Source organism: Centroberyx gerrardi, chromosome 12, assembly GCF_048128805.1.
Source record: "Centroberyx gerrardi isolate f3 chromosome 12, fCenGer3.hap1.cur.20231027, whole genome shotgun sequence".
Lineage (NCBI taxonomy): Eukaryota > Metazoa > Chordata > Actinopteri > Beryciformes > Berycidae > Centroberyx > Centroberyx gerrardi.
Window position 1 is genome coordinate 28,158,295 of NC_136008.1, and position 21,568 is coordinate 28,179,862.

The 21,568-nt window shown below is 39.4% G+C and overlaps 1 protein-coding gene across 1 annotated transcript; it reads left to right on the forward strand.

The window, feature by feature from the left end:
* Positions 1 to 510: 510 nt before the first annotated feature.
* Positions 511 to 18,311, forward strand: LOC139922558 (secretagogin-like). The gene is made up of 11 exons (XM_071913071.2): positions 511 to 698; positions 1,248 to 1,318; positions 3,931 to 4,023; positions 7,273 to 7,362; positions 10,402 to 10,458; positions 11,126 to 11,203; positions 12,370 to 12,425; positions 13,471 to 13,516; positions 13,658 to 13,717; positions 15,409 to 15,477; positions 17,575 to 18,311. Exons 1-11 carry the CDS (start codon positions 629 to 631, stop codon positions 17,701 to 17,703), a joined length of 819 nt encoding a protein of 272 aa, XP_071769172.1. The 5' UTR covers positions 511 to 628; the 3' UTR covers positions 17,704 to 18,311.
* The last annotated feature ends 3,257 nt before the right edge of the window (positions 18,312 to 21,568 follow it).

Below are 21,568 nucleotides of genomic sequence, written 5' to 3' on the forward strand. Positions count from 1 at the left end.
ACGTCTTGATCCTTTGTTGGCTTTTTCCATTTCCATGTACATTGTGTTTATAATAATACAGAAATTAATTGTTTTGTTAAAGTTGGTTTGTTAAAAAAAAAATGACTCAAAACAATGACTAATTTTTTTTTACTCATCATCAGTCTTGTTATGCAGTTTATTATTTGTTCCATTTTGTCATGGACCGACATGTTTTCACTAAGTCATTCTACTGGTGTTGGACATTTCTTCATGTGAATATTAATATTGATTAAAAATAATTTTACAGGCTTTAAAACGTCTGGATTGTGTGTTTTCTCACATCTTCAGTATAATGACTATACTAGAAAGTTTTTGCACTTGTTTGCAATGTAATAATACAGCCACCAGATGGCAAATACAATGTCTCTCTCTCTCTCTCTCTCTCTCTCTCTCTCTCTCTCTCTCTCTCTCTCTCTCTCTCTCTCTGTCACACACACACACACACACACACTCTCTCACACACAGAGTAGGTGGGGTTTCTACTAAGTCAGGAGGAAGCATATGTTAAACAACCAGGCAAGTGAGCAGTGCACAGCAGGCTGTCACCAGAGCCTTTATTGTATTTATGAGTAAAAGTTGACAGCATAATAGGCTTGTGTTTATTGCAATGGAGAGCGCTTTTGATAACCTGGACGCAGCTGGTTTCCTGGAGATCTGGCAACACTTTGATGCAGACGGTGAGGACAGTTGATGACATGATCATTAGATATTTTTTCCATAAACATGCAATATAGAGAGATAAGTCTAGGGACACATGCAGGATTTATGGAGTTATGTTTTATTTCCCTGTTAGTAGGCCATGTGTAAAAAGGCCATGCATATTTGCGATGAGAACAAATTGGTGTCTCATGCGTGTCTCAAGTAATATGACTTTTTTTATATTTCATTACAAAAGAAAGCATATATCTGAAAAAAACAGTATTTCTATGTGTCTAATGACTAACTTTTAATCTAATTCATGAGTAAAAAGGTGTCATTTCACATAACTAATATCTCAGTATAATAAGCAGCTATGGTTTCACACATATCACACAGCAGATCAGGGTCGACATGTAAAAAGATACAGCATTCATTCACAGTCATTTTTAATAGGTTGGGTATATGACAATTTTTTTTCAGTACTGGGATTTGAAAGAAATTCCACTTCCTAAATTGATTCAGATTATAAATTGAATCCAAACTTAGACAACCAAAGAACTAGTATGAATGTGATTTATATTTGACAGATAATGGCTACATTGAGGACAAAGAGCTTGACGACTTTTTCCGTCACATGATGAAGAGACTGGGTCCACAGGTGAGTCAATATTTTATATGTGGATGAAATCATCCATAACTTGACGTGGAGGTTCACTGAACTCCAGATGACAGATGACAGCCAGGAATAAAAGCACACATGGCGACATCATTTCCATTTAAAATTGACAATAGATGATGTTATTGGAAAGCTACATGTCTATAATCTGTACGCTGCATCAATGATGACACTAGAAGAAGAAATCCATGCACATCTGCAGCTCTACAGATAGTGTATTTCTTATTTGGTGTATTGTACTGCAGGTTTCTGCATAGGCAAGTGCAAGTGTTTCTTCTTCCTTTGCAATTTGACACTTTTCTTATTGTTTCTTTATTATTTCTTAAGTTGCTGTTTTCATGTCTTCCAGCAAGTGCAATTGGCTTTGGAGCCAGACTTTGTGCCACTATGTTTTTTCTCCTTTGTGTGTAACTGAGCCTTGTTTAGCCTCTATGCAGTTATCTGGATGGGTGGGGTGACGCTAAGGATGTTAGATACAACGCAATTAAAGAGCTCTGTTCACTGTCAGAGTGGGTGGGCAGAGTGAAAACATTGCACACACACTGTTCTGGAAAAACCTGTGTTGTATGTGTGTGTGCTAATGAAATGATGATGATCATGCTTTTTTTAAACAATGTTAAAATATTAGGCTGTTTAAATGTATCCTCGACCAAATGTACACACGGTCATTTGTGTGTGTTCTAGTGTGTTTTCTAGTGTGTGTGTGTGTGTTTGTGTGTGTGTGGACTCCCTAGGATACTAATGGGGTTGTAGTAAAGCAAACAGACCACCGACCACAGTTCACTTTGTCTTTCTGATCTGTAATCTTTGCTTTCTGCACCACTCATGCCCCAGGATACGTATTGTTTTCATTAGGATTCTATTCTATTCGATTAAATTCTATACCATGTATTCCTACCTACTTAAATATGTTCCATTAAAGCTCAACCACTGTATGTATAAGAACATGTTCCTCCATGTCATTTCCCAGCTGATGTGAGTTTTGTCCCCTGTGGGCTCCAGTATGTCCCTATAGTAAAAACCAATTGTTTAACTTTGCTCTGAACTGTTTATACTGTCTATTTTGTTCTATTCTATTATATTCTATATTGTAAGTATTCTCTATTCAAGCTAAGTGCAGTTAGCATTCACCAGATGCTTGTTCTCTATTGATTCGTCCTTTTTCTCCTCTAGGGCATTCTGCTTCCCCATCATTTAAAATGCTATGAGGAAATACATTAGAGGCTGTTTAAGCCAGTGATGGCTTGATCTGAACTGGCGGACCAAATTTATGCATCACCAGTATTTATGCAGATTTTTCCTACATGAGCTCACAATTATTAGATCAATTACTTCTAATATGATACATGCAGGTTTCATATGCGAGCTGGACGTCCCGGCCCCTTTGCAGAGAATACATAGGCTTTGTGATGCCAAAGCTGTCCATCCCATGGGCGAACTGTACATGCTTCTCAATTTGTGAATACATCAAATCAAATATTAATATGTGCTTAAACAGTCTTTGCTTAGCAACAACAGCGTCAAACATGAGCGCATGATGACAAGGTGATGCTAAAGACAAACACTTGTCTTTCTATAATGAGGCTCTGGCACCTTATAGTCTGCGGACTGTGTGCTCTGTACTGTATGACATGATGCTTCAGACTTCAGCACCGTAGATCAACAGGTTACTATAGTTACAGTGACCGGGGATGAACAGAGAGACAGAACAGAGAGACACGGGAAAATTAGCAGCTGGATTGATTTTGAAGTAAAAAAACAAACAAACATGAAAAGCTCAGATTTGAAAACCATGTTGAGGCTGAGGCCTGGTGGAGAAAGAGATTGATTGATTCGTACATGCAAGAAAATGTCATCTATATTGCCAACTGCATCCAGCATCATGTACTATAAAACTAGTTCCTAACTCTACATTGCAGCTACAGTCAAATGTGCAGCACAGTGGAGTAAAATGTGGTACAGATCAGCTCAAGTTGCAGACCGGAATAGACAAGATTCCTATCTTTCTTTCTAGAGAGGCTTTCGTAGACTGCTTGCATCATCACTCAGCCTGTTACAGTCAAGTGAATGACTGCTGCTGTGCATGTGGAATGGGAAAGTACCACTAATTACTTTGCTAGTGGGGATAGCCAGGGCTCGGACCAACGCAACATGGCAACAACACACAGGATCGTGACACCATTCATTAGAAATGACTCTGGCAAATGTTGGAGGCAAAAAGGATCATACATTTTGTTTTGGCTTGCAGACTTGCAGTGTCAGAAATAACGAGTAAGCCCTATCCAACACAAATTTGACATGTAGCGTCAACCAGGCAATTCATTAACAGTTAGCCTGGAGTTGAGAAAGCAGACTTTGAAAGAAGGAAAAAGAAAGAAGTAGTATCCATGGTGACCATTGCCTAAAATAACTGTGATTCAGCTAGTATTGCTCCGTGAATATCATGTTACATTTTTCAAATAGAATCATATGCTTGATTTTGAAAATAAATAATGCCTGTTTGTGTCTGGTGTCGTGTTTTTGTAGTTGTGGCACTGAGGTAAGAAATCAATGTTCTGTTCTATTCTATTCTATTCTATTCTATTCTATTCTAGGAGAAAGTGACAGAAGAGAGAGTCCAGAAACTGAAGCAGAGGTTCATGTCAGCATACGATGTCACTGCTGATGGAAAGCTACAGATCCAGGAGGTACAGCACAGTCTCTTTTACAGTCTGTCTCCTTCTATCTGTGTGTGTGTGTGTGTGTGTGTGTGTGTGTGTGTGTGTGTGTGTGTGTGTGTGTATGCACATACTTACAGGTGTGTTTCTTTTACACCATTTTATCCCCCAAAAATCTCTCCTGCCCTATTTAAACTGGCTCATCTCTATACTCTTAACCTGCCATACTGGACTTTTACCCTATTTTTTAAGTGTGGTCTCCCAACACATTGTCATATCAAATATAGAAGGGTAATTTCATTACACGCAGCATCACATCAGACTGCTCTGTAGGGGAGAACGGGGCAAGTTGTCACATGAGTAAGTTGTCTCAGTTGCTTTATTTCTGAAACTAAATATTTTACAGCCAAAAGTCCAATCCAACACTCTAACATAAAAGCAATTTGTATACCTGAAAGTAAACAATAAAAATCTTCTTCTTCTTCTTCTTCTTCTTCCTCTTCTTCTAATCTTCTGATCCTATAATCATCATAAAACATCAAATTAAATGAGTATATAGTACATATAGTATTTATACCTCAAAGGAAATGAAATTGAGTGCATAAACACAGCACACTTGACACGTGGGTCAAATTGTCACAAGTTGTCAAGTGGTATTTCATCAGTAATAACTAAATTATTCAAAATGAAAGAGAGAGGACCTTAGCTAGAAAAATATATATTGTATCTCATTGCTCTTTCTCCTCCTTCCCCTCTCTCCACCTCATCCTTTCTATCTCTCTTCTTTCCTCTCACCTTCTCCTCTGTCTTCATCTCCTTCCCCTCTCGCTCTCCTTCCGCTCCCTTTCTCCTCCGTCTTTTATTCGTTTCGTGTCACCCATGACAATGATGCAGCGAGCACCGTCTTCAGTGGAGAATGAAAACTCATTTCCGAGGCGGCCGGAGGTCATGCTAAGCTGTCCTGCTGCACAGAGGGGATGTGAAGGGAAGCTGTCAGCCAGAACAGAGCAGCGCTCGGCCCGCTCGCTCAGCAGAACAGACCTGTTGACATCATGCTCGGATCTGTCTGCCTCGGATCTGTCTGTCATGAAATAACATTTTCAGGCAGTCAGTCCAAAAAGGACCAGGCTCCTAATTTGAATCTTTGAGGACTGAATAAATCCCCTTGTGCTGTTGGATAATGATCCAATCTGAATGATCCAGCAATCCAGCTGAGTCTTATAGGAGACCAAAAAGTCCTCTTCAGTGAGAAGAATCTAATGGTCCTATTGGATTGTCTGATGGGACTCTAAAAAATTTAGGCACTTTTTGACTAGAGTCAATTTCTTTAATTAAACCAAACTTGACTGGCAGCTTAACAGGCAGTAGCTCTTTAAAAAAATATACAGTATATATATATTTTTTTCTTTTTTGATGACATTGCATTCTCAATCTCCACTGTGGAATTGATGAGGCTCTTGGCTGAATGAATCATAACTGGCACAGTGCCAGCTGTGCTCCATCAGAGCAATAGCGTGCATTTTCTTCAATTCTGGAAAAAAAAAGAAACTTCACCCATTCATTTGGCCAAACCCTCAATGCATTACATCTACAGACTCAAAATCCATTGGTTTTTATTCATAAAGCAGAAAATCAATACACGTCTCCCAGTAAGTGGCCTGCTGAACGGCACTGATTTACTGCAGCTGATGTAGGAGTGGCCCAGTGCAGTCAAAGCACTTTCATTTGAAGCTGCCAAGCTCAGCCTACAGTGGGAATGTACGCTTTTTATAGTGAACCTAGTAATGGATGTGTAGTAATGACTGCAGAGAGGGACCAAGGTGCACTACTGCACTGTACAGTTAGCCAAGAGAAATCAGAACTAGCATGAAATAATATGTCCCTTTAAGTGTGCTTATACCAACACAATGACCATAGATACATGTTTTACTAACAAATTGTTGACATCAAAAGCAATTTGTATTGCAGCTGCCTCATACATACTCTACAGTTGGTATAAGGAAGGAAATCAGCGAGCCTATCTGAAAGCCACAGTATCCTGTGTGACTGCTGCATAGAGTGCTGCTGAGTTCAGTACGATACGGCTGCATCAAATTGCAAATTGCATCAACTGGTGTATTTAGCATCGGCAATTCTAACTTTATTCACTATTGCACACTTATCACTGAGTAAGCAACCCTGCAATGTGTTTCACCATGCATTCATTGGTCATTGGTCACCCATATTTTTACTGTACATACTGTTCTGTACATAAATGCTGTAGATCTGACTTTTGGCCAGTGGACCTCCATCTCGATAATTGACGATTGATAGCAATGGGGAGAGTGAAACCATTATCAGAATGTGTCTCTCACTCAGTGGCTCTCTCAAGGATCTTGGGGTCCTGGGTCCCCACTTTAGGATCTTCAGCAGGAGAGCAATGTTCTTGTTACAATAGCTCAAACGGAGACGTGCACAGCCCTCCAATGGTAAGACATTTCTCTGAGTTTGATGACCGTGATTTGATTCCTGAATGCCTTGCACTTTTGCTGTTGGCATAGCTGCTGCTGCATTGCGCTTTTTCTGTCTGTTCTAGCGAGCTTTACCTCAGCTTTGTGGCCCACATGGCTGCAGTGTCGTCTTGTATTTTAATAGGATTGCTGATGGGGTTCCAGTTTAATCTTCTAATGTAAGGCTGATATCATTAAAGGGGGAGAGGTGAGGGGAAGGCGGCAGAGAGGCGTGGAGAGGAGCCAGGAGGAGCTGGTGTTTATTTGGCATGTCTGATCGAGAGACATCGCAAGACTGGACTGGACTAGACTAGATTACACTGGACTGGACTTGGGTGGCTGGGGTTGGCTCGGTGGTTACTGCTACTCTCAGTCTACTGTCCACAAATGAGATTGGCTAGACTAGACTGGGCTAGACTGGAATAGAATGCACTGGACTGGCATAGACAGAACAGGAATCAAATGTAGTGGGTAGGATTAGAAAAGAACTAGGTCTTGACTGGACTACACTGGACTGGACCGGAATCAGCTGGACTAGACTGAACTAGACTTGACTGGACTTTGTCAGGGATGCAAGGGCTTCTCTTGCACACACTCACAAACATTTACCCTTTCTTTACAAATGTGAACATTCTTACAAACAACTTGCCTTTTGCCTTTATGGAATCCTTTTTATCCAAATGGCAGGATTTGATCCAAGGCCAAGGGGACAAGAAAAATGTATCACTCAACTACCTCTGGGCATACATCATTATTCAATCACTGCTCTCTCTCTCTGTCTGTGTTCCAGTTGGCCAATATGATCCTTCCTGAAGATGAGAACTTTCTGTTAGTGTTCCGTAGAGAAGCTCCTCTGGACAACAGCGTCGACTTCATGAAGGTGAGCGGTTACGGTTTAGGCTATACCAAATCTTATTAAAAAGGTTGCATGAGTTTACCCTCTTTTCCCTCTTATATGATGAGATAAGATGAATTGTCAATGAAAAGTAAGAGAAAAAATATGGATTATGGAAAGAATGTTCTCTCTGTGCAACCTTTTCTTCCATATCAGTCAATCAATCAGTCAATAGTAGGGTTAGGGTTAGGTTGGACAGTAAGATCCGCGTTGTGCACGGTCCTTCACATTGGCTTTACAGTCTGTAAATACATAATTAGCTGGGTTCATGTTAATAGGAGGGCAAAGGTGGGTCCCCTATAAAACATTTAATCCTAAATAAAGACCAACAAGGAGATGTTGAACCAAACAGACCGATGGTCAGTTATTTATGTCAATTTATTGGTAACAATAGGCCTATTCATCCACCAGTTAGGATTGACATAAGTACAATCAGACAGAAAAATAAAACAGTCTGTATCTTTAAGGGCCAGTCCATTGGCAAAGTCCCAATTACTGACTTGTTAAACCCTTAGAAAAACATGTAAAACCAACGAAGAATGTCCTGCTTTAACATAAATACAGTTTAAGTAGCAGGTGAAAAGAGGTGCAAAATTAAATGGCTATCTTAGCCATAATAACAATATCCATCTAAACAAAATTGTTTTTCTCTAAACAATGAACTCAAATTGGCAAGATAAAATATGCTGCTCAATAATTCAAGAATAAATTATAAATTCTGATCCAAAAAACCTGGAGGCCAACAGAATAAAATAAAATAAAGCAGACAGTGACCTGTATATGGGGCCTGGATGGATTAGGTTGTGGAGGTTGTGTCTCCTCATCCTCCACCCAGGAGATGGAGAAGGCTGCACCTACAGGTTCAGGCGAGGTCTGGATCGCCACATCCTAAGGTTTGGAGTGGACGTGTTTGGTAGATGACCTGGAACCAAAGTGGGTCTCCAGCATTATCTTCACTGAATCGAGGTTCTGAGATTCCTCTGAGCCCATCTGACCGCCACCTCGTAGAGGGCCAGTCTGCAGAGTCCAGTGAATCCAGTTGTCAGAGTAGCTGCTGGATGTCGGTGTTGTAATGGTCAACCAGGATCTGCTGCGTGGAAGATGCCCAGTGTTTGGCATTATCTTCCAGTCGTTGAAGCAGGTTGGGAGTAGGTAAAACCGGTTTGATGGACGTACTCAACAGCTGAACAAAACGCTGGAGACCGTGGAAGACCAGCGGTTGGGACCGGCCGAGGCTCACACGTCTGGTCGAAAGGCTGAACGCTCTCTTCCCGTCCACATTTGGGGCAGCTGGAGTGTGAGGTAGATGTCAGTCTAGATTGACTCACGTTTGATGGTGGTCGAAACCCAGTATGGTTCCCACCGGAGATCGCAGGTCCTTTATTCTGGTTTGGTAGGCCTGCCTTCATCGGTGGTTGAAGCCCAAACAGGTTCCCACCAGGGTTCGGTTGAAGCCCACTCCGGGGACTCGATTTCTCGATTGGTAAATCCCTCAGATCCGTAATCCATCATAAAATCCGGGTAGATTATCGGCTGCAATTAAGATCCAAATATTCAACTCCAAATAGGGTGTGAACATTTCGGCTACAAGCTCTAAAGCAAGGAATAAATTATAAAAGTGTTATATGCTAAGAAGCCACAAGCTATCGGTGATGTAGTTACTAAATAAATAGTTAATAAATGTCTTTTGAAAACGCTGGAAATCGAACGCCGGTCGCTGGCGTCAAAGGCAAACGTATAAGCCCGTCCACCACCCCGACAACAAAACCGTTACTGGCCACCGTGCTACTTCAATGTCACACTAGTTCCTGTTTATAGTTGTGTCTCCTTCATGTAACCGTTTCCTGCTGGGAAAATGTAAATTTAACACTTTACTTTACGTTCCACCAACACGTAATTAGCTGTTAACAAGTCGTGTTCATTTCATGTTTTTCTGTGAGATCAGTCTGGCATTTTGCGTTAATTTAACAACAAAGCCCAATTTATAGGCCTGTTATGGGTAAATTAACATGTAGAACGATCAAATTATATGGATCAGAATAAAATAGGGAATGTGATTTCCAAGGGTTAGGGTTAGGTTTATATCTGTGTCAGGCTGAAAATAATTACCAGTTCTGGCTGTTTTTGACCTTGTTTCAGTCAACTGCATTTTGCACCTGAAGTAGTTTTTTTTATTTTGCACCTGTAGTGAAACTGGATCAGTACATCAGCGTTGATAAAATGATTGTAATACAAGACACTCTGCGTTAACCTTTTCCTGCCTAGTTAGTCCAACCGGACAGGCTGGCAAGCAGGAATGAGGTTTCTCTACATTGACTCTGCTGCTACTTCCTTGATGATGACTAGGAGAGGAGGAGGAGGGGGCATTTCTATCCTTTAAGCCCAGAACTGGGGTTATGACACATACAAAATATGAAGTAGTCTTACAAATAACTCAGAAGTGTGAATTTTCAAACTTGAGAGCAGGACAGCATCATTCTGAGAGCCTGAACTGCTCTGATGAAAACACTGTCCTCTGCTTGCGCTTCCTTTTAGCTTGGATAGCATTTTGACATTTTGAGAGCATCTTGCTTCCTTAATGTGATGTATTTCCTGTTGAAACAGGATATTGGGGCGGGGCATTACACGGAGGGGATCATTCAAAAGTGTAAAGCAATGAGAGATCAGGAAGAGATAGACAGGTTTATTGGATGGGAAGGACAGAGGAGCATTATTCAAAAATGTGTGATTTTATTGGTTGGAATTTTTATGTACACCTCCTGGTGCAGCATGAAGTTACTGCTATAGATTTCTCATTTTCCAGGAAGTAAAAGTAATGAGATGTTGAGATAAAAATAGAGGAAAATATTTTTTTTGTCATTTTTTTGGCATAATTTGCCAAAGGTGTATGGTATGATAGAACAAGCAAAAAAGGGGGGAAATTAATTTTTCATTTCAGTGTGACTTTAGATTTGAGTCATTTTAATCCATTACTACATTGCATTTAAACAGTCACTGATTGTTGCCCTCTCCTTCCCACTATAGATATGGAGGAAGTACGATATTGACTGCAGTGGCTACATATCAGCTCAGGAGCTCAAGGTAAGGTTGTAAGCACAAGCACACACACCCATGAAAACACCTACACACACACACACACACACACACACACACACACACACACACACACACACACACAAACAAATACATACATCTCTTTTTTGACAAAGGAACAGCCTTCACTAGTGGCCTTCAGTAGGTTTGGGCAAAGAATGAACCGTACAGTATGAGTCAGATGTTTTGCCCTTTTGAGCTTATGTCAAGAAAAGCTATTTTACAATGAAAAGTTCTCAATTGGTGTCGGGGGAGAGTGTTCTAATAAAGTGTTAATTATTGTGGTCAATGTGGGTGAAGAGAGTATTAGGAAAGTTTCCTTCATTTATGCTTAAATTTCACAGTTAATAGGAATGCATTTCATAATTTGACTATTGTCATATCCTCTTTTATCCCCTCTAATAACATCCTGGTTGAATAGATAAGGTGTTAGAAACATAAATTCTATAGTTGACATGGAAGATGTATTTCCAAGTTAGTTTTAACAAGCTGGATGCCAGTGTAGTGTGCACCAGTGGAATATCCTTTCTAATGATATAAAAGAGGACATTTGTCTCCCTTGGTCAGGCTGGGTCTTTTGTAGTATTAATAAATTCTGTGTAACAATAATGTGTCACACGTTGGAAACGTTACACCATGCTGTCTTTCCTCCCAGGCTTTCCTGAAGGACCTTTTCCAGCTGCACCACAAAGAAGTATCGCCGGACAAGCTGGAGGAGTACACTGACGCCATGGTAGGAACACAGCTCTGCACACACATTCTATAAAACTCTGAGTAAAACTGACACACACAGACACATATATATAACTAAGGCATAACAGTATGCTAATTTGTGGTAAATCCAATAATATGAGGGGGTTATGTTTTCACCCCATTCTGTTTGTCTGTTAGGTACAAAGTTTGAACAGCTTCCATAACATTATATTGTTTTGATGAGTTAACATAGATAACTAGCAAGCGCTATTTAGGTAGCATTAATTGAAAATCAACAGAAAAAAACCCAACCGTTCTCCAAGCATCGTTTTTGAGAAATGTATTCCTGTAGTCTTTCAAATACAAGTTTTGAATGGCTCTCGTCCATTTTGCGCTTGCCAGGTGGAAGCATGCTTCATGAAAAGAAATTGGTAGGGAAACAGGAAAGCGCGGAAATCTGATTGGCTGTTGGTGGCTGATTACTGCGAAAAGTTCAGCCGCGGCCAACTTTTCTTGGCCGACAGGCTTGTTATGCCGTCTGCATATCAGCTGAGTTTGCCTGGTCGCTCAGCTCTATAGGAAATGAATGGAGTTCTAGGGACTTGTTGACTTGACAGTGTGGAAGCTTGGTAACAGTGCCATGAGTCCATACATTTTCAGTAGGGAATGGCTGCAAACCAATAGTCTTAGCAGTGTCAGTGCCATGTCATAGTCAGAATTGTAGAAGTGTTCAATTCCTCTTTTTCAGTGTATGCTCTGTTTTTGCTCCTTTTTTGAGGTGCTATGTCTGTCAAGATGCTGAATAAAGCACAACTCACATCGTTCAATCAACTGAAGTCATAGTATTCAAGGGATTCAACAGATGTAACTTGTTGCCGCAGCTGTCAAAAGCAAGAGAGAGGCACAGAAGGCAGCTCTGATTTCCAATTCATCGTCCGTCTGAGACTGGCTCGATTCTGTGAAAGCTCCTAACTTCAGACAGGCTATTCACACTGTGTTATAGATTTCCATTTGGAAGAGATTGGTTCACATCTCCAGCGAGATAGCATGATGGGCTGGCTGTAGAGTCGCAGGTGGTGTGAGGAAATTGCGATCAAAAGGATGACACTCAACTGCAAACAGTAGAGAGAGAGAGAGAGAGAGAGAGAAATTCAAATTGTCTGCAGTTCTTTTCACGCTTTTCAATACACCCTCTTTTTCTTGCAGATGAAAATCTTTGACAAAAACAAGGACGGCCGTTTGGATTTGAACGACTTGGCCAGGTATTTTTCAAACTGCCTGCAGTTCATTCTTACAATTCATACCAAAAAATAAAAAGGTTGGTGTTGAGCAATACAGGTAATGGACGTTTGAATACCTCAGAGAAAAAGGAATGTCTGGAACTCATCTTTGGTCAGTGACTAGACCCACAAATCAAAGTATGTCTTTGTAGGTTTTCTTTGAGCGCATCAGAACATTATCTTTTTTGAGAAAAATTATTATCACCTTAGAGGCTTATTTGTGTTGTTGATGTACCTTTATCTGTTTGGTACTCAGTTTTCTGTCTTCTAAAGTAGGATTGTGTGGAGGGAGGAGAGTTTTCACAACTAGTTAAACTCCTCTTTATAATGTTCCTCCAAGAAATAAGCAAGAGTTGCTTTAGGCAGGTTTTAATATGAAAGACTGTGAAGCTGCAGTATGCAAAGGAGAACAAATATGTTTCAGGTGGATCTTCAACTAAATGGAATTAGGTAGGCCATAAACAGGTAAGTATTAGATGTAAGGCAGACAAATAAGCCAGTAAATGTGCATTAAGTATTCAATAGTGCCGTTGTACAAATTCAATATTGATCCATTTGATAATGTTGACGAGTTAAAGGTCCTGGAAGAACAGCTGGAAGAACCGTTTTGTGCCGTAAAGCAATCCAGCAGATTTCCCATGATTTCCCAGATTTCCCACAAGTAAAATCCAGTTTAGAGGCCAGTAGAGACTGCCAATAATCTCAACGATGGTCTGGTTTGTTTATGGTAATTATACTAATATCTCCAAATTAATGATTTATTGATGTTAAAATACTACATATGGCATCTTTAAGCTTGTAGCATGCTTGAATCATATGTTCCATCAGACTGCACAAAATGAAATAATCGGGGTGTATAATACTTCCAAAACTTTCAAAGAACTGTAAACGAAAACTTGGCAGTGGATTCACACTAAGATATCTAATTACTGCTAAAAGGGAGTCTGTCTCTGCCACTTCTTTAATTTGACAGTTTAATAATTTAATGCAGTATCATTACATTACAGCATTTTTTTTTGTCTATTAGAATCCTGGCTCTACAAGAGAATTTCCTGCTCCAGTTCCAGATGGATGTGAGTGTATTGTTCATGTTGCAGTTAATAAAGCTTTTGCAGATGACCAACCGTTAAATAAGGTCTCCTCTGCTGTTTTCATCTCATTTCTCTCCTCTTCTCTTCTTAACTGCTCCTCTCCTCTCCTCTCCTCTCCACCAGGCCTCCAGTAAAGACGAGAGGAAGAGAGACTTTGAGAAGATCTTTGCTCATTATGACGTTGTAAGTACTGCACTGGGAGGCAGATGGGGATTTGATCTCATAATATCAAAGCTGATTGTTCACTAACAATGAGCATTTCCTCCAGGATTTTATGTAAGAATGAGGACAGAGGATATTTCGGTTTAGGATCCAGCTCCAAAATGTAGTCATCATCCCATTTCCAGTTGCAGAGACTGATGCACTTCCAAAACACTTAGCGTCATTGATGTGGGTGGTGATGATAGTCTAGTTATCAGAACAGCTGGCTTGTGACCAAAAGGTTGCAGGTTTGAATCCCCAGCCTGCCTGGGAAATTCAATGTTGGGGAGATGATCAACTAACACTGGGTGGTAACACTTTACATTAAGTGTTCATGAACTAATGTTAACTAATGCATTTACTAACATAAATTACACATGAATAGCAACATTAACAAAGATTAGTTAATGCTAAATGCACATAAACAACTGCGTTAATTAATGTTGTTATACATCTTTATTAATAATGTTAACTAATGTGTTGACTAACATGAATTAAGCATGAACAGTGACATTAACAAAGATGAGTTCATATTAAATGCACAATAAACAACTGCATTAAGTAATGCTGTTCTACATGTTTGTTAATGCCAATGTATTGTCTAAACTGAAACCCTAACTCTTCATGTATAACTGAAACATATCCTGACATTAACTAAAGTGATTAAGTCACAACAAGCATTATGTAACATGAATAGAGTGTTATTCATATAATTTGGTATGTTGTTTTAAAGTGTGAAGTCTTCATGTATTACTTAAAGAAACATTACTTATTAATGCCAGGATATGTTTAAGTAATTCATAAGTTAATTCATGTTAGTAATTTAAGTTAATTCATGTTAGTAAATGCATTAGTTAACATTAGTTAATGAACACTTAATGTTAAGTGTTACCACCTGCTAAATAGCAGTTGAAGGTAAGAACACATCCTTAACACTGACCCTTTGTTTGTTTTTTAGGGGAAATAAAATGAGATAGGGATTAACTTTTATATTGTAATGCTTTTACAGCAGTAATGACTCTCCAGCCGAGGGGGACATCACTTCTGCTGCATGTCAAGGAAAACCCTTCTAATAAAATAAAACATGAGTTTCAATAGCCATGCACCAATGATAAATGTTGTTTTTCCATTCCATTCCATTATGTGTATCAGAGTTTATTAGTGTGTGTGTGTGTGTGTGTGTGCGCGTTCGTGTGCACATGCTTGATGTTTGCATGCATTTACATACCTGCGTGTGTGTCAGAGGAGATGGTACAGCAACAGCCAATCCAATTAGCTCCCTTGCCTCTGTAATGAAACATAATGAAATGAAGCGGCCATTATGTTGTCAAGTCACTCTCTGGGATGATGAGTTAACACTGACCAGCTTAGTCACTATGCAGCTCTAGAGAGGAGTCAGTAATTCTGATCAAGAATCACTGACAAGCTCCCTCTAGTCTGTATAATCATATTTATTATCTTGCCTATACTGTTAAGTAGTGTCTGAAATGTCAAAGTACTAGCATGGTTTACTGAGAAGAGACTATACACTTCCCATGTTGGGGCCAAGCTCAAAAAGTTTAAGAACCTTTCTAGTCAGTTCAGCATGACAGCTATCTTTCTTTCTTTCTTTCTTTCTTTCTTTCTTTCTTTCTTTCTTTCTTTCTTTCTTTCTTTCTTTCTTTCTTGTGCAGAGTAAGACGGGAGCGTTGGAGGGTCCTGAGGTGGACGGCTTTGTCAAAGACATGATGGAGCTGGTCAGGGTGAGATACTGTGCTGCTATTCTTTGGTCCAGCTGAGTTAAGACAAGATAAGATAAGATAAGATAAGATAAGATATACTTTATTGTCCCGCAGGGAAACTTGTCTTGGGCTCTAAGCCACTGCATCACACAACACATTTGTCAACAACATCACAATGCACATGCACGCAAGTACATAGATCATACATACAAACTCATGCAAAACGTGCTTCAATTCACATGTTGAGTGTGAGACAGTAGTTCTTTAAAATAATAAAAGGTAATAAAAAAGACAGTAGTTTCAAATAACAAAACCAGGTATAATCAACCAGTGGTTAAAATAATAAAATATAATATAGTACTCCTACTTGTTGCTATTTAATATCTTGATGGAGGATGGAATAAATTCATTCTTGTACCGGTTCAGTCTGCAATTTGGCATCCTGAACCGTCGGCCTGGGGGCAACACCTCGAATTCTGGGTTCAGGATGTGTGTTGGGTCATTCAGAATCTGCTGTGCCTCCCTGAGCACAGATTTTTCATATAAAGACTGAAGATAGTGATGTTCTTTTTTCCCTATGAGCTTCATGGTTTGGATGAGACGTGCGAGCTTAGACTTTAACTGTGCTGACAGGTTACCATACCATACTTGTATGCCATATCGAATTACACTCTCTAAAATCATTTGATAAAACAAGAACATAAGTTTACTATTTACACCATAGAGTCTAAGCCTTCTCAAAAAGTACATCCTCTGTTGTAGCCTAGAACAAAGGTTTTCAACATGAACATGCCATGTGAGCGAACTGTCAATGTGGACACCAAGATATTTATATGAAGGAACCTGATTTATGGGTACATTGTGAATGAGTACTGGACTGTGGTCACCAATTGACTTTGGGTCGAATATCATCTCCTCAGTTTTTTTCACATTCACAATAAGGTGGTGAGCATCACACCAATCCACAAACTGTTTGATTTCGGAGTGGTAAAGTGATGTGTCTTGATCTCTGTATAATAAGCCAAGAATGGCGGTGTCATCAGAGAATTTCACAATGGAATTTTGTGCGTTTTTGCTCACACACCCATTCGTGTATAATGTGAAGAGAACTGGGGAGCTCACACACCCTTGGGGGGCCCCTGTACTAATAAGATATTGCCTTATTTACCTTTACATGTTGGACTCTGTTAGTTAAAAAAGAAAAATACCATTTGATAATAAAATAATTTACATTCATCTGTTTCAATTTGTCCAGTAATAAATACGGCTGAAGAGTATGAAAAGCTGAACTAAAATCAATGAAAAGTAAGCGTGCATATGCCTTAGTGTCCTCCAAGTGTTTAAGGGCTAAGTGGGTGGTACTGCTGACTGCATCATCTGTGCTCCTTCCTTGTCTATAAGCAAACTGCCAAGGGTCTAACTCTGGGTTTAGACCCTTGGCAGTTGTGTTGAAAGTACTTAGTGCTGGGATTCAAATAGGCTTTGTGGTGTTTGTGGAACCCTACTAATGAGAGGACTAATGGCATGACATAGTATTGTGTGTGTGGTGTGTGTGTGTGTGTGTGTGTGTGTGTGTGTGTGGAGGGGGGAAAGGGGAAGGGGGAAGAGGGAAGAGGGGAGTGGAGCTCAATGTGAGAATTGTTGCCATGCATTCCCACTACAACGATAACTATAAAAACATCCAAAACAATACTATATACTATATATAAATATAACTATATTTTTGGTTCGATCTAAGAGCTATTTTTTTGGGATGCAGAGAAAACAATAAATATTTTCAACCAATCAAAAATTGTAAGAAAAAAGGGGGACTGAATTTGCTGAGGAAATGATCACTGATATCATTGTGGTGTGAATGCTTGAGAAGTAATGTATCGTTATAGTTTATAGTTATCTTTATAGTTATTGTTCTAGATGTGAATGGGCCTTTATGAACACTGGAAAATGTGTTGTTTTCATGACTTTTAGGCGTGATTTAGCATCATGACTGATTTTCCAGATCGTGCCAAACCTCATTAAATATTCCACAAACTAGTGCTTAACAGACAGAAACAACTTGATTACAAGCAAAAAAACTGCTTCTTCCGTGAATTTACCCCCCTCCTTCTCTCCCTCCAGCCCAGTATCACGGGTCCGGAGCTGGACAAGCTGCGGGCCGTCCTGCTGGGCCACTGTGACGTCAACAACGACGGGAAGATCCAGAAAAATGAGCTAGCTCTGTGTCTGGGAGTCAGGCCTAAGCCTTAGTCACAGAGCTGCGGGTTGACGGTGTAAAGGCTTGGACACACTGGCTCTACATCTGCTGTATAGTCAATAGCCTAAGTACTGGGAGTGAGCTAATGTTAAAGTCTTATTGACGTGGATTGATCCGCAGCGGACAGTCTGGAAACAAGCTCGTCACAGGCCACTATTGAAAAAGGGTCATTCGATATGATACATGATATTATATATAAAGAAATATAAGGGAAAAATAGACTGTCAGCTTTTGACTTTGTTGGCCTCTGTTGAAACCCAATGCTTACACTACTGTCTGTGCATCTCCTCTGACTGTAAATGATAGACAGTGTTTCTTGCATGTTAGAACGACTCAGCTATAAAGTGAACTTCTGTGTTACTGGGTTTGTGGCGTATTAATCCATTTATTAGTCAGTGGATATGAAAGAGAACCATACAGTATCAATGTGTTATCACTGTGATATAAAGTCTCTTTCTTTCAGTTTGTAGCTGCAGTCGCATCGGCCATGACTGACTTTTGGCCACTCGCATGTTTCTCTGTCTGGAATGGCTGAAGTATGTCATTCATTTTAATTCTGATATAATGTGCTGTTCGGAAATTAAAAAACGATGACAAATGATGAGTGGCATTGTTTGCTTTTGTTGACAAAATGTAATAAAATGTCCCTCTAAATGGGTCAAAAATGTAATAAAACTGGTAATAATTTGCCTGATGATGCAATAACGTTACATTATTACATTATTTATTATGTGATTATTATTTTATATGCATTGAAACATTTTTAACTGATGATGTAATAATACTATTGACTAATAATGAGTTATTACATTCTTCTTATTCTTATCAGATATTGCATTATTAATCTATATTTTTATTGTATTATGTTAAACCTCCATAATTAAGTAGTAATTGCCAGTCAGTGTAATAATGGGATGGTATTACATTATCCAAGTATTTATCACATTAACTGGTTTTATTACATATTCAACTTATTATTATTACATTTAGACAAGTTATTACATTATCAGCTGCTACAGAGCATAAATACTGTAGATAATTTAAAAAAAAAGAAAAGAACTGTATAGCCTCTTCTCTTTGATAGCCTTTTCAAAACTTGTCATTTTCATCACATTGCACACTATACATACTGTTTGGCCAAAAGCATGGAGGGAGTTTTGAAGAATTAGAATTGTTCACTCTCTTCCTGCAATAACTCCAGATGAAATACGTCCTTCAACCATGTTTCTACAGGAAAACAACACAGTATGATGACTCACCAGCAGTGAGAGACCACATTATATTCTGATTGTATGGTACTATAATGTGCAATTTAACGGACAATACCACTGTTTTTCACTTGCTGGCCTTACTGTTTGTCATTCTTGCCTTGAGGAGGAACTATGACCTCAGCAATCTTTCTCTGATAGATTTTTGTCATTTGGTGCTGATTCATCACTACCACCAATTTACATTCTATCTGAAAATGTACCCTAAACACCTCAATATAGGAAAACGATGCCAAGCAATAGTTTATGGCAGTGATTCTCAACCTTTTTCATATCAAGGGCCCTAATTTAGTCCACATTAGAGCCACAAACCCCCATTTGATGAGATTTTGTCTCTCAGACCCAAATCTGAGAATATTTTTATTGTTAGATATGATTTTGTCCAGAATTCCATGACTATCTGTTGTAGGTAGAGAGATAACAGTGAAACTATGATCAAAACAGTCATTCTTCTACATTCTCTAATGGTGTTAACTTCTTGTAAATTAAATAATGCTGAAGTTTAACAATTCATCAATTTGCTGGGGACCTCCTGGAACCTCCTCAAGGACCCCTGGTGGTCCCCGGACCCCACGTTGAGAACCACTGCTCTAAAGTATTCCTCACATCTTAAAAATTCTGTCCTTTAGAGATGAACATTTGAACTGAACTGTCTCGTCTCTACCACATACCCTGGGCTGGTCACTGTGAACCTTCCGTCTAAAGACACACAAGGAGCTGACAGGGCGAGTCTTTGTTAAGTAGGAGCCAGAGAGAGAACGCAATTAAAGAGGTGGAAACCCCTCCGGCCACTAAAAGGGAGCTAATGGTGCGGACCTAAAAGCTTTCCTCCGCCTCAGACCGCCTAATTGAACCTCTGAGTCTTCACAGAGCTGGAGTGTTTGGTTTGTTATTGTCTCTGCCTGTGTGTGTGTGAGAGGGGGGTAAACACACACAATGAAAAGAGAGACTTTATACTGTATGTATGCATGTATATATATAGTAAATATGCTCTTGTGTGAGAGTTTGCGTGTGTATACTGTAAGTGCTTATGATTGTGTGTATTTGTGTGAGTGGAGCAGCTGCTGTGCGGCTGTTGCAGGACAAACACTTTCCCATCAGAGCTAAAAGCTTTGCTCTCTATTGCCTCACTGGCCTTGTTTACACTGGCTGTTACAAAGACATTGTGCTGCAACAGTAGCAGGACACTATATATGTTTCAATCCGTTTTAACACCAGGATTAATACACAAAACTACTATTAAACTATCTGACTTGGATGCAAGATCAGTTTTATATAGGTAAGCCCAAAATTCAGTTTTTATTTTTAGCATTCTCTACAAACCAGTAATCCCTTAAAATAACCTTATATTTTCATGAATTCACCCCTTAATTCATGCAAAATCCCCTTAAAAATAATTAAGGGAGTTATTAATGAAGGAGATCCCATCGAAATCTCCTTAAACACCCCTTTAATCTTGACTCCTCCTTTTCTAATTTAATGAAAAATTCAGGGAGACTGGACCTTTCCTATTAATTTCCACTTAATAAACCTGCACAAAAGGCATGAAAAATCCCTTAATTAGTGTCTCTATGAACCAACCCATGAATAAATCCCTTATAAACCCATGATACTAACCTTACTTTTTTAAAGCTATGTTATTTTTGATGGATAATTCATGTTTATGTACTGGAGAAATTAAGGGCATTTCAGGGATAAAATTAAGGGGTTTGGTTTCGTAGTGATTGGTAATGGAACAGTGAAAGCATTACCAGAATGTAAGTTTCCCTCTGATATTACTCTCCTTCAATGAAAAACTCCTATCTTCGTAAAAACAAGTTTTTATTGATTTATGAGAGGTTTCACGAGTTATATACAAGCTGTCTGCTTCCTTTGAACTAAATTCTTAATTGTGTTACTCTCTGGCTTCAAGATTCTTTGGTATCATTGAATCTGGACTATGCTCCCTTCATTTCCCTTGCATCCGCTAATATACTTTTTTGATTGCCTAGCTTTTTATTTGATTGCCACACAGTAAGCCTCGCCTTTGAGTCACTTCAGCCCCACAGTGAAGGAAAATAGACTCTATAATTAAAAGCCTATTGTCATTATAATGTACAGACAGCAAGTGGGTGCATGGGTAGAAATGAAAGCTGCATGTACAGAAAAACTCCTTGTTTAAACAGCATGGAACAAATAGACCAAGGCCACCAAGGGTTCCTGCATGTATAACATGAGTGACGTCCAGATTATATGCAGGTTTCCATAGAAACCAAGCTATTTCCATTCAGCCAGGAGTGATGTGGTACGTCTTGAACTATGGCCTCACACCGGAACAGCGCTGTTCCATTGATCCTGCATGAAGAGCTTCTGAATGGGTTATCAGCAGTTTTAGTGGTGTTCCATTGTCACATGACCAAGAGCTTCACCTGAGTCTTTATGGCTCCAGTGCGTGATCTGTTGCAGGTAAAGCTGGGAACACAAGACGCAAAACAAGGAACACAACTCATAAAATGTTAAAGGGGAAATCCACTGTCAAGCAGGAATGGCGCGGCATCATTCTACTGCCAAAGACTAAATGCATCTGTAGTTTAGCTTCTGTACACTGGTT

Excerpts from the sequence above, each read along its gene's own strand:
- LOC139922558 (XM_071913071.2), top strand. The coding sequence starts at position 629 with ATGGAGAGCGCTTTTGATAACCTGGACGCAGCTGGTTTCCTGGAGATC. Across the intron at positions 11,204-12,369 it reads AGGAGTACACTGACGCCATG|ATGAAAATCTTTGACAAAAA; the intron begins GTAGGAACACAG and ends TTTTTCTTGCAG. Across the intron at positions 13,517-13,657 it reads TGCTCCAGTTCCAGATGGAT|GCCTCCAGTAAAGACGAGAG; the intron begins GTGAGTGTATTG and ends CCTCTCCACCAG.